Genomic DNA, 12,418 nt, shown 5'->3' with positions numbered 1-12,418 from the left:
ATTAACGGAGTATTTAGGTTGCCATTGTTTGAAAAAATTTTCATAAAGTATTGCATCAGACTCTTGCAAACAAGATAGCTGAGCCATAAGGTTCACATTCATCATGCTTATCTTACAGTCAACATTATTTCAGTGCATCAGGTAATATGATAGTTATGTAAAAGTTTAAAAGAAATTATATGCAATCACAGAAACACATGATATGCATTTAACAAAAATAAGAATTCTGAATTACTACGCATTGATATTTAGCAGTTATAGAACATGACCTTAAATTGCTCCTTAATTCTTGGCTAAATCAGTTATGAGGAAAGAGCACGATACCTGCAAACAATTGTTCAACATCACCTAGAACCTACAACTTTTGAGGATTTTGCTGCTCAGGTTTTCTGTCCAGCACCTTACCACCATTTGCCCTCTGAGACAGGTAAGAAATACAGTGAAGAACTGTTTTTACACAGTCTCACTTAAAATGCAGTATCCTTACTTATAAAGGCTAAAAATTCAGACCTTCACGTATCATAAGAGTTAACATTAATCCAAAAGACTATATTTACATATATAAGAACCCTGGGAAAAGTTGCCTTTAAATCCTTATTGTGTTATCTGGCACTGTGAACTGATGCCTAGCATTAAGATTTGGGAAAATATTTCAATATAGCATCCAGAGCCTGGTTTTCTACAGTGAATTTTATCATGTTCGCCTACATAAAATCTCCATGAAAGTGCTAGTACTTCATCTAGTCTAGTTCAGGCAGGTACATCCATTAATATTTGTACACCTTCTCTATAAGAAAGTTTTAAATTTACTAAATTGTTAGAATGTAAAGTTTTAAATTGGAAAGCTGAGAGCCTTGCAATCATCAATTTCGTTTCAGGTTATGATCCACAAAATTGTTTTAAGGTCCTTTTTAGTTTCTAGTAAAATACATGTTTTATAAGTGGATACTGCATTTTCAGTTACTAATAAGAAAATCAGAAAATGAGTAACTGAAGGCCTTCCTGTTCTGAAATTTCTTGAACTCCTTATGATTATTTCATTTATTTTATTTCCCCTCTTTTTAGATCATTAAATATCAGTTCTGTTTATCTGAAGGTAAGACAAAGTGTCCAAAAAAACCCTTTGTTCCTATTACTTTTACTAGACCACTAAGCTTGTAACCAAGTTGTATGCAAACTTTCCTTGTTGCCCTTGTTCACACTAAAAAGAATTTCACACTGATTGAGAAATGACCACTGCATCTTTTTAAAGTTTTAGTCTTTTACTAACCTCAGGTCTGCATGAAGCACTAACACTGGTTCTGGGATGAAGGTAACTAATGGTAGAGACAGTCGTTGAATGAGTAACACTTTATTGTGTTGACCTTTGTTTCTCAGCATGAACAAGTAGTACTGGATGGCAGTGGTGTGTTTTGTACCCTGTACTGTCTTTCATTGATGTTGTAGAACATTCTGCAGTGATAATATAGGAGAGAAGGAGAAGAAGAATGTGTAACACTTGAAATTCTTTATTAAGAAACCTTTATTTAATGCCAAATAAATCCAAATACTACTGTGGAAAAGTTATAATTCTCAGCAAAATAAATTTTGAAAGACTAAATTAGATATGGTGAGTTATCTAAAAATTTTGTTCCCTGATTGCAAAAATATGTGGAAATGAGTTCTACAATTATTAGAAGAGTCCAGATTAGGCAGAAGGAATGACTGACAGATGTTAAAAACATTGAGATGCCTTTGTTTGAAAGTATAAACTGTAAGTAGAAATGAGGTGCAGTTTCAAGAGTATGATAAATGGTATAGTTAAGCCAGTGCAAATAGTCAAGAACCAAGAGAAACTAAATTAAAAGCCAGTTATGTAAAACAAATTAAACCAGTACAAAAAATAGTAATATGATTTAATTAATCTCTTTGTCAACCAGCACACTTAATTGATAGAGAATATTAAGCTGCTTGATAAAAAAATAAGTATAAAAACATTCAAATTTGAAAGATCTCTAACTAGAAATATTAAAAGCAATAACCAGAGTTACCAGTCCTTGCCCCTTTTCCTCCCTAATGCACTCCATAAGTATTCAGCATCAGAGACTTTGATATTGCTAGTATAAGTTGTATTTGCATTTGTGTTTGTAAAGTGCATTTGCACTTACATCAGTTCTACCTGTTCACTTAAAAAAATCTCATTCCAGGCTAAATCGTACTGCACAGTTGATCTAATTCATTCTTTCGGGGTGAACCAAAGCTGCCTTTCTCCAATGCACCGGACTATTACAGAACACTCTCTACACTGCTGTACAGTGGCAATTCCTATATTACTTTAAAAATCATCCTAATCATACTTGATATTCTCTGACTTGATCTAGAAAAACAAAATGATTGAAAAACTTGTTTCTTGACTTAATCTTTCTATCAAACATACTAATTTTCTGCAGCAATCTCATTAATAGGAGCTTGTGATTTATTTCACATCTGAGTATGCACATGCGTGTGTTTATGTACCACAAAACATGACGTCCCATCCTAAGGGACACATTCTTCTGGACATCATGCTATTTAGTGGAACTGGCCAGCCCATCAATGTCAGGAGAAGCGAGGAGCTTCCTAGGACGGACGCGCAGCACAGTCTGACCCAGCACCAGAGTCAAGAGACCTGTCCCCAGGCCTCCCTGACTCTGAGTTTTAATTGCAGCACAGGGAAGCTGGGGATGCTCTGGGAGTCCTGATTCCAGCCTGGATTCCCAGCGCTGCAGGGCCATGCCTGGGCTTCAGGGCTGACCCAGCTTTGATCCAGGGCTCCTGGTGCTCTTGTGCTCAGCTCCAGGACAGAACACCTGGAATAGCGGCACACTGTCTGCCTCCGAGCTGACTCCGGAGTGCCCAAATTCCAAAGCATGAGTTCAGGTTTGAATAAATACTGCAGTCATCTGCCCAACTGGTGACCCTAAGGCTTGGTTAGCCTGGAAACCACTGATTTCCCATTCTCATGCAGACCTGTGAGTGAGATGGCTCCAGAAGACCCAGAGCTTTGAGGGAGCATGATCCCAAAGATGAATCCAGCATTATGTACTATTAAAAAAATAGGTACTCTTAAGTTTCCAGGGTTCCTGCAACAGGCAGATTTCTTGAAAGACAGGTACAGAGCTCTAATTCCTGCCAGGATTATATACAGGAGTGGTACTGGAGTCCTGCCTTGGAATCCGCACACATTCATCAACCCCAGATGACTCAAAATCTCTCAGGCTCCCCACCTGACACTTTGATCTCATCTGAAAATTTCTGACTAGCTTCTAAAAGTGACTGTCATAACTATTATTTAAAAAAAAATCATTTATGTCTGTTATTTATGAAAAATAATTGGATGGAAGAGACTAGAAAAGATTTCCAGGTTATAGATCTTGATCTCCAAGGCTACAATGGCTTAAGTTGTTTAATTTTTATAAAATATTATATACACTTTCTTCTTCTAAGAAAAAAAATGTATGTAGAAACTGTGAAGCTACTACAGACCATCCCAACTGATGTAATTTTTTTTGTTGCTGCAATCCCATTGGCCAGTTTCAGCATGCCAGTTTTTTCATTTGAACTGTGAAAATCAGAGCAAACAGAGCACATGCCATTCTGTAATAAACAGTGTTTCCTCAGACTGACATATTTTATCAAAGTTTCTTTCCTCAGAAGGAGCTGTATCCTTCATTAGAGTGACTGCTGCTGTTTTATCTAGATATTTACATTGCCCTGTCAAAATAGCATCTGAAAATTTCACCTCCCATGTTTAGGAATCTGACTAGCAGAGTAAATGTATACATTTAAAAAAATTAGATTTACTTGCACTTTGATCACAGAATATAGTGCAGTTGCCTCTGTTTTTTTTTTTTTTTCCCCGTGATGACTGATAAATAGAGTAATTGCAAAAATAGTATTTCCTGTTAAACAGCTATTGAGTAAAACAGATTTCTGTATTGCAGAACAGGTTGAGAAACCTGTCAGTGGTAAGCTCAATGGTATTGGAGGGCTTATTGACCCCATGATGCTAAGATTCTGAGTTTTTAATAGTACTGATGTTTTGGGTTTTGTTTTTTCTCTATCTTCTTGCATGAGATGCAAGCAGAAGACTTTTTGGTCCCAGCAATCATTCATGTATTTTCAAGCCATTGTTCAGGACAATCCAACTGCCCCAATCCCAAAGTAAGTGGCGTTGCCAACTTACAGGTAAAGAAGCAGGGGAATATAGAGGTAATGATACTTCAGCCTTGCACAGGAGAAACTCAAATTCAGTAGCTTGGTACAATAGCCAGCATCATCATCTCCTGTGCTGTTCATTTGCTATGTAACTTTGAATAGATAACTTAATCTTTCTGGCCTTCTATTACCCCTTTACACATGAGAATGATGGTCTTTTTCTCACTGTAGGATGCTCTAAGCAATACTGTGTGTGGTGGTGGTTGAAGTTTGTGTTCTGAAGCACAGCTGAAGTACCAAAATGTATTAGGGAGGCTGTATGTCTGGCAGGGCTGGGAAGAGCTTCCCGTTATCCCTTCTCCAGTCCAGGCTTATGAAGAGCTTCTTTCATTTCAAATCAGAACAAACCACAAAAAGTACTGAAATTTTCCAAAAATAACATATTGGAAGACTTGAGGCTGAAACTTTACAGATTTCTGAATTATTTTCCCTGAGTCAACCACCTGGGGTGTGGGAAGCTGGCCATCCTCTGCACTTTGAGGCAATAGTGTGGACTGCCAGAGACCCAAACAAATCAACTTTCTACATTTAATGAACTTGGTCCAATGAAAAAATAAATTTGATAATCCAATTAAAAAAAATCCTATGCATATGCACAAAGGGATGAAATTAAGGCTCTATATGCAGTTTTAATTCTGACATTTCCTAGCTTGTAAATGTTTCACTGAACAAATTTAATGCCTTGTAACAACATTTTCCATGTGTTAATTCCTTCCATTTTTGTTTTCTTTAAGGCATAGGGCAAAAAGAGAAATTATGTAATACTGATTAATGGCCGCGTGATTCATCAGCAAAATTCTGACCTGTAGATCCAACACCAACCTCTTCAAATTGAGATAGCGCACTAATTTGTAGCGATAGTAAGCTGTCTCACCTCTGCCTGAAACTCTACTAGTGGAAAGATGGGAAGTTTTGCCAGTGGGCTTCACACATCTTTGCTGGCACAGAGGATCTGGTTGACCCAGAAGTCATGTTCCCAGCCAGTTTCTGAGCATCCTTTATTGGGCATAGGCTCTTCCGCTCGCTCCCCATAAACTTGATCCTTCTTGCTCTGTTCTTCATGTCTGGCTCTTAGTTCTCTTTGTCCTGCCACTTCCAGTCTCCCAGGTCTTTAGGCCACTCACCCTCTCCTCCTTCCCTCCTCCATTTGCTTTGCAGCTGCTTTTGCAGTCTTTCTCTCTGCAGCCCCTTCTTGCTTCCTTTCCTCAATTTTGGGGGAGATTTAATACCTTGACTGTAGCTAGGCTCTGCTGAGCATGTGTTTATTGGGACTGACAACTGTCTAGGTTTGGACTGGTATTTGTAAGAGGGACGAAAAGGACATGCTGTACAAAATGTCGCCCTCTTCCCTGGAGTTCAGGCAGGGGACTAAAGTGTCTTAAAAGGTCATTGAAATTTGCTAACATGCACAAATGGTATTTTCCTCTTTTGTCATTCTCAGAAATGGCACTCTGGAAAATGTTGATCCAGACAATCGGTATGGTAAAGCTAGAAGTACTGAGAGTAGTCAAAACATGCAGTATATCAGCACCTTTTCAGACTCCTATTCTGTGAATATTTACCTTTTGGAAAGTCAGAATTGACTAGCAGGATGCAAACTCTCAGTCTGTCAGAATTTATTATGACAAAGAAGAGTGTATTTTGATATGTCTGGGTTCCTCCACTTCATTTCACTTTTAACTCAAAAGTGCAGGTGTAATTAGTATTCCATTTTACATTTAAATAGTTAATTTCTGAGTCAAATAACCAACATAGCTTTTTAGAAGATCCTAAAAATTTCAATAGAACGCGTGAAAATGTCTTATTTCAACTTTGCTGTTAACTTCTTTGTTCATAAACAGTTGAAACAGCTTTATATTATGGCCCCAAAATATCATAGCTCATCAAATTTCTTTATACCAGTCTGGTCTATTGTCAAGCCTAGGAGATGAAAAAAAAAATGAATCGCTCTCTGACATTTTTCAAACTCTTTAAAATGTTAATAGATCTTTTTTTTATTTAATACTTTCTGGTTCTAAGTCAGTTATCAACAAAGCCTTTTATTTAACTCTATTTTTATATTTGGGGTAACTAAACATTTCTTTGTATAGAAATATAAAGATATAACATTTTACACTAAAGATTTTAAAACTGCGAGGGGGGAAAAAAACACAACATTTATATATACCACATTGAATATCCACATATGTGTATGTGCGTGTGTGTGTGTATATATATTCATATCTAAAATCCAAAGAAATTGAGTTATTAAACAGTCTGTTGATTGCTATCAGACTAAAATATATTTTAAGTGCCATTATTCTTCACTCTTCTGGTGTGATATGTTCAGATGTGAAAATCACTTTGTATGTCTTCTGTTCCTCAATAAATCCGAGTCAGTTTTTTAAAAATGGGATTACATGTAAATCCGTGCTTTCTGTTCTCTGTCTACAGGAATTATAAACAAATTTTTAAGATGACAAGAATAATACCTTAATCAAGACAGTGAATTTTTAAAGGTGTTCTTTATCAAGAGTGTCATATTGAATAAAATTTCACACTACAATTTTACCCTTTGACTCGGACTAACTAGCTTAAATATTAGGGTTTTTTTCTTCTTTGCATGATTTCAGGAGTCTCATGTTGAGACTGGCTGTAATTCTAGCATACTTAAAAATGTGAAACAGCTGGGGAGCAGAAGCCATATATCAAGTTGCCATTTGTTTTTCCTTCTAGATTGTGTGTGTGTGTGTGTATTTAACTGTTTTCACAGACTTTAAGAAAGGATTTGAGACAATGTTTAGGATGTATCTCAGTTGCTATAAAAAGGTTGCTGGATCTAGATAATGTTATAGAATTCTTTTCTTTCTCTCTCTCTTCCTTTTTTCTTGTAATGCTTAGTTGGTAAGTATGACACCTGATTTCAGAGCTGTTGCTTCATTGCACATAACTAACTCATCACTCTCTTTAACCTGTAGCATGAACAGCAATTACATAATGAAATTCTGAATTCTGTTTCCTGTGCTCATCTGTTAATACCCTTCAATCTTTGCAGTTCGTGTCTCATGTCTCACACCTGTTATCTTTTATCTTTTCTCCTCCCCCTTCCTCACTTCTTTCCACTTCTCCTTCCTCATCACTTCTTCATTCTCAACAAAGAAAGAAATGCTGTGATATTTCTTCTCCTTCCAAAACCTCCACTAGAAAGCATTGGCCACATCAAGGTAAAGGGCAAAGGCTTGAAACGGAAGGTCTTTCACGCTAGCTGTGAATGGTATGCTGTGCAAAACAACAACGGTTATTTTCTATTCTCTAACTTCCACCATTTGAAATGCTTTAATTCCTTGTAAAATTAGAACAAGATAGAATTTCAGAAAATGAGAGCGCATGTTTCCCTGCTTGCCTTTTTTTTTTTATAAGGCACAGTGAGTCAGACATTATCATGTTTTTCCAGATTGTTTGGCAGTGAAGTACCTAGTTCATGAACAGAATTACTGTCACCAGCTGGGGTACAAATAACAGCCCTTTTTCCTCCCTGTCACTTCGATGGGTCATGTCAGTTTGAACAAGGTAGAAAGTATTGTGTCGTCTCTTTGGAGCAGGCAGATGATGGACCAGACAAGGCAGACATCCAGGTTGCTAAATCAGTTAGGTTCATGACAAATGACCTGTGATTTTATTTTAGAGGAATCTTTCAAAATAAATTATGTTCAGTTTTGAATGTTTTTTTGCACCCATTATATATGAAACATATGCTGAGGGAGAGAGATCTTTAGTTCTGATTATTGCATTATTATTTTAAAGAATTACCACTAGTAATATGGTGTGAAAGAAATAGCAAATGACATTCTGGCTTACTGAAGTCAGCAGGGGTTTTTTCTATTGAATTCTACAGGACTAGGCTTCCATCCATAATTTGTACAGGTCAAAAGTGATCAGTAGGGATTGAGGTAATTGAGTTCAATCAGTCTGTCAGTCTCTATAAATAGCTAATTAAAATACAGTTTAGTTTTGTGTATGTGAGTCCATAGTGTTAATTTTTTTTCCTGTACACAGGAAGGAGAATGTAATTCTGATTTCATATTTTCTCCTTTTCCTTTTGTATCTCTTTATGGAAAAGAATTTTGAGATGGAAGATTCTGATAGTTTGCTTGTAAGGAGAAGAGCTCTTGAAAAAAGGACTCGGCCCACTGTAGAGTAGCTCTGGGTGCTTGGGTAATGAACTGCATACTGTAGTCTCAAATTCATCTTGTTCCTTTTACAAAGAAAATGTGATGTATAGTGCATCTGGTTAGTATGATCTGTTCAAGCTTCTGCCTTGTGGGCCCTGTAGGAATTTACCTTTTGAAGCTCTGACTCATGATTAGATGGGAGAAGATTATTTGCTCTCCCGAGTCACCCCCAATTCACTCCACCTTTTCAGTTGCATTCCCAGAACTCCCTTCATGCGCAATGAGCTGTTAACCTTCATGTTCTCATTAAAGATTGAATTCTTCTGGGTTAAAACTCCCCATCACTGCTAGGGAACTTGAGGTGTTTGTTCTCCTGGTTGGCAGGATAATGTTGCCCGTTTCAGTGCTGTCTCAGTTGCAGGGAGTGAGGGTTTTCTGCAGTCTTGTAGCTGAGTTGTTTCTGGCATCATCTTTTCTCTAGAGGTGAATTTGTGGCAGTTGCTAGCTCCATGTATGGTATGGTCTCCCACAGCTGGTAAAGGGCTAGTATATGCTGTGGGATTGACAGCAGCACTGAAATTCCTGTTTGCCCCTTGTGTATAGCTCCCCTTGCTGTGCGCGCGGACGATGGCACTGACAGGTACGGTTCTTGCTGTCCTCTGCAGGCTTCTGCCCAGAGACTCAGCTGGGAGAAACTCCAGCAGCAGCAACAGCACAGGCGGATGGAACAGACTTAGCCTCTCCAATGTCTCCTCGGACTAGCAAGAGCCGAATGTCCATGAAGCTACGCCGCTCCTCTGGCTCAGCCAACAAGTCCTAAGTGTTGAGATACCTGCAGCTTTCTAATAAACAGTGAGCGGCAGCCCTTCTCACACTGACTCACAGCTTTCAGTTAAACGATAATGTCTCTAATGTGTGTGTGTCCCTTTCCCAGCATACCCCTTTTTTGTACGTTTATTTTAAACAGTGACACTGGAATTTTACTTTAATATTTTAGCTTTTGTTTTTTATCAAACTCCAGGCTGCTTTTTTTTTTTTTTTTTTTTTCAGTGCTGTTTGTTCTCTGCACCTTTTACCTTCCTGGATGATTATGATATCTAACAGTAGTAATTTTTAACTCTGGTTGATCTTGAGTCATATATGGAATTGGAGACTGCAGTTTGATTACACTATATTTATTATGCCCCATTGCAATTTTCTCTGTAACAAAGAAATAAATATGTACAATTTGAAAATGAATGTACAATTTTAAATTGAAGTTGCATTTGTAAAGTCCTTGTCAGATGTCATGTTGTTAATGCACAGGATGTGTACAGATTATTTATGTTAAGAATAAAATAAACAGCTTTCAAGCATTTCAGAGTCCAAACGAATTAACTTGCTAGTAGCACCAACTCTTTCTTCACAAAGCAATGTATCATTTCATAACTGCAGGTGATGCCATAACCTATGTCGGAAAACCAGAAAAAAAATCACTGTGCTGAAATTCTGCTTATGCTTGGCTTCCAAATATTTTTATAATGTTTGCTTTTCAAAGTGGTATCAATAGTAAATGCCATTAAGTTTCATGTTTTGTAGCCTTTATCACCAGGCTGCAGGTCTGTATATTATTGTTTCTCACATCTGAAAAAAAAAAGAAAAAAAAGCACTTTCCTGATGTAAATTCATTGCTCTGATGATGTGTACTGCGTAAGAAAAGGGAGCATGCTCCAGGAGTCTGACCTGAAATGCTGATGATTCCAACCTTGTAAGTGCAGATTAGTACACGCATTCCACCCATCCAGAGGTATTTTCCTACAGAAGATGAAATGCTCACATTTTGAGTCTGGCAAACAACAAAATGCTGTAACAAAATGTAGCATGGCATCGGTACTAACTGCATGTGTAAATATATCATATGAGCAACAATAGAAATATAAATTCTGTATTGTCATTCATGTAGTATCTACAAATTTGTAATGGTTAAAGAAAAGACATGCTATTTAATAATACAATAAAAATATTCTTACCACCTTTTGTATGTTATTCATTCACCTCAGGGATTGGATTCTTGCTCCATTTTATAGAACAGCTTACTACAGGTGGAGCAGTAAGTGTGATATACAGCTTAGTTTTCATTCATGTTAGAAATTTGGTGTATACACTAGTTATTTAGGAACTCTTTCTGTATCTGTTGCATGAAAACTGTATTGAAAACTTGTCCCCAGATTCAGCAAATGCAATACATGAAGCTCCTCAGATAATGCAAAGTGCAGGGCATTCGCTCTTGCAGGCTGGTTGTTCAAGTGCTAATTGTGGGAACAGGTCATAATCATTAGGTTTCTGTGTGATCTGTAGCCGTTCTTTGACGGTGCAAGTAGAGAAAGGAGAATGATGGTTTAAAAAAACATAGTGACCTTCTCCACAAGAGAACTCATTTAAGGAGATAAACGGGTATTTTTGTCTAAGCCTCAGTTGTCAATAAATGATTGGAAAATGCACAACTTACTTAAAAGTAACGTTTTATTTCTGGTATATGAGAATGGTGAGCTGTAGGCTTAGCCACCTTCCTCAGGCATAACACCTTGGCTGCTTTAGGTTATATTGTATTAATTCATTTTTTCCAAGTCCTGGAACCAAAACAAGGAAAAAAGTCTGCAAAGTACATTTGAAATAAAGCACTTGCAGCTTGCTTTCAGCCTTCAGGCATGATATACATGACTTTTGTGTAACAGAATACAAAACTAGGGAAATGATTGCTTTAAAGGATGCTAATCAAAAGACTGAAATATTTTGCATGCTCATTTCGTAGACAGTATTATAAAAAAAGCTATGGCTGCGATCAGTTCGTCTGTTCAGAAATTGTCAAATGACCCGCTTTTCCTTGCTGACTTCAAGAAAAGCATTAGCTTTGTTTCAAGTCATGTATTGAATTTGCCTGTCCTTATTTTTGGTCTCATCTGCTATCACATTTGGAAACAAGCACTAGCATGTGAAAACAAACAAACAGATAAATGAATAAAGCTGCAATGTCAGTAGCTGATAAATTCTACAATATTTTAAAGCGTTTGGCCAGACCACTGCTAAAGCCAGGAAATACACGCTCTTGGTTGCTTTGCTAAAGGTAGGACTAATTAGGGAGAAGGAAGGTAGCCTGTTGTCTGCACTTCAATAACATATCAAAAGACTGGTTCATGTTCTAAATTTAGCTGTTTACAGAAGACTCAGAGGAGCTTGTGTTTATAGTGGAGGAGAGGGGTTGGAGGCTGCCCGAAAGGCTGGGTGCTAACCAGAGCCCATTACCTACGTGTGATGCAGGGCTTGGCACGGTCTGCAAAGACCGTACCGCACTTCTTGCTATTGTCGATGCTGCACTAACAAGCCACTAATAGAGCGGATTTTGAAACCAGCAGTTGCCGAAGACGCACGTTTTGCCTACCACACGGTTGCTAGAGTACAGAAACACATAATAAGCAGGAGATGCATACTTAGCTATAGAAGATCAACAGCTCTTATTTTAATAAGCAGACAGCACGATTAATTTTCCAGACGTTTTGCTAGCTATTATATGACTTGACATTGACTTAATATGAACATTTACCTTCTTGACTATTTTAATACAGGATACAGCAAACAAAACACTTCACAATAAATTAAATGTTGAAGCTTAGGGGCTGCTATTAAAACAAAGTAACTAGATCAGGCTCCTTTATCTCACGAAAAAAATAATTCCTCTCTTTAAATATTATATGTACAGCTGTACTTCTATCCGGGGAATGAGAGTAGCTATGGAAGATGTACTTTCAGTGGGTCGACGTCCGCTTCCTCGGCTGTGCCGCGTCCAGCCAGACGCTCTTGGGGACGGTGTGTGCGCGCTGCCACAAGGCCGCGCCGCGCCGCGCCGCGCACCGGGACCGGCACCCGGGGGCCGTCCCGCCGGCTCCCTCCCGCGCGCGGCAGCGCGGCGGCGGAACTTCAGCCGCGGTGACGAGGCGACGAGTCCCGCTACCCAGCGGCGGGAGGCTGGGGGGGAGATGGGGTGCGGGCGGCCG

General features: G+C 38.2%; 1 protein-coding gene across 9 annotated transcripts in view; it reads left to right on the top strand.

Annotated features, from left to right (window-relative positions):
* The window catches only part of RALGAPA1 (Ral GTPase activating protein catalytic subunit alpha 1), a 135,332-nt gene extending 125,590 nt beyond the window's left edge, over positions 1-9,742 (top strand). For 3 of the 9 annotated variants that reach the window (XM_067296734.1, XM_067296744.1, XM_067296743.1), the window contains 3 exons: positions 303-427; positions 7,375-7,489; positions 9,053-9,742. In XM_067296734.1, coding sequence (XP_067152835.1) covers positions 303-427; positions 7,375-7,489; positions 9,053-9,149 — 337 coding nt within the window. In that variant the 3' untranslated portion in view covers positions 9,150-9,742. Of the gene's footprint in view, positions 1-302; positions 428-1,065; positions 1,097-7,374; positions 7,490-9,052 lie in introns of those variants that run through there. The other 6 variants (XM_067296736.1, XM_067296745.1, XM_067296737.1 and 3 more) reach the window with 5 other exon arrangements.
* Positions 9,743-12,418: the final 2,676 nt, after the last annotated feature.

This window comes from Apteryx mantelli, chromosome 4 (genome assembly GCF_036417845.1).
Source record: "Apteryx mantelli isolate bAptMan1 chromosome 4, bAptMan1.hap1, whole genome shotgun sequence".
NCBI classification, from domain to species: Eukaryota; Metazoa; Chordata; class Aves; order Apterygiformes; family Apterygidae; genus Apteryx; species Apteryx mantelli.
The sequence above is the reverse complement of the archived record's forward strand: the minus strand, read 5'-3'. Positions and strand labels throughout refer to the sequence as shown.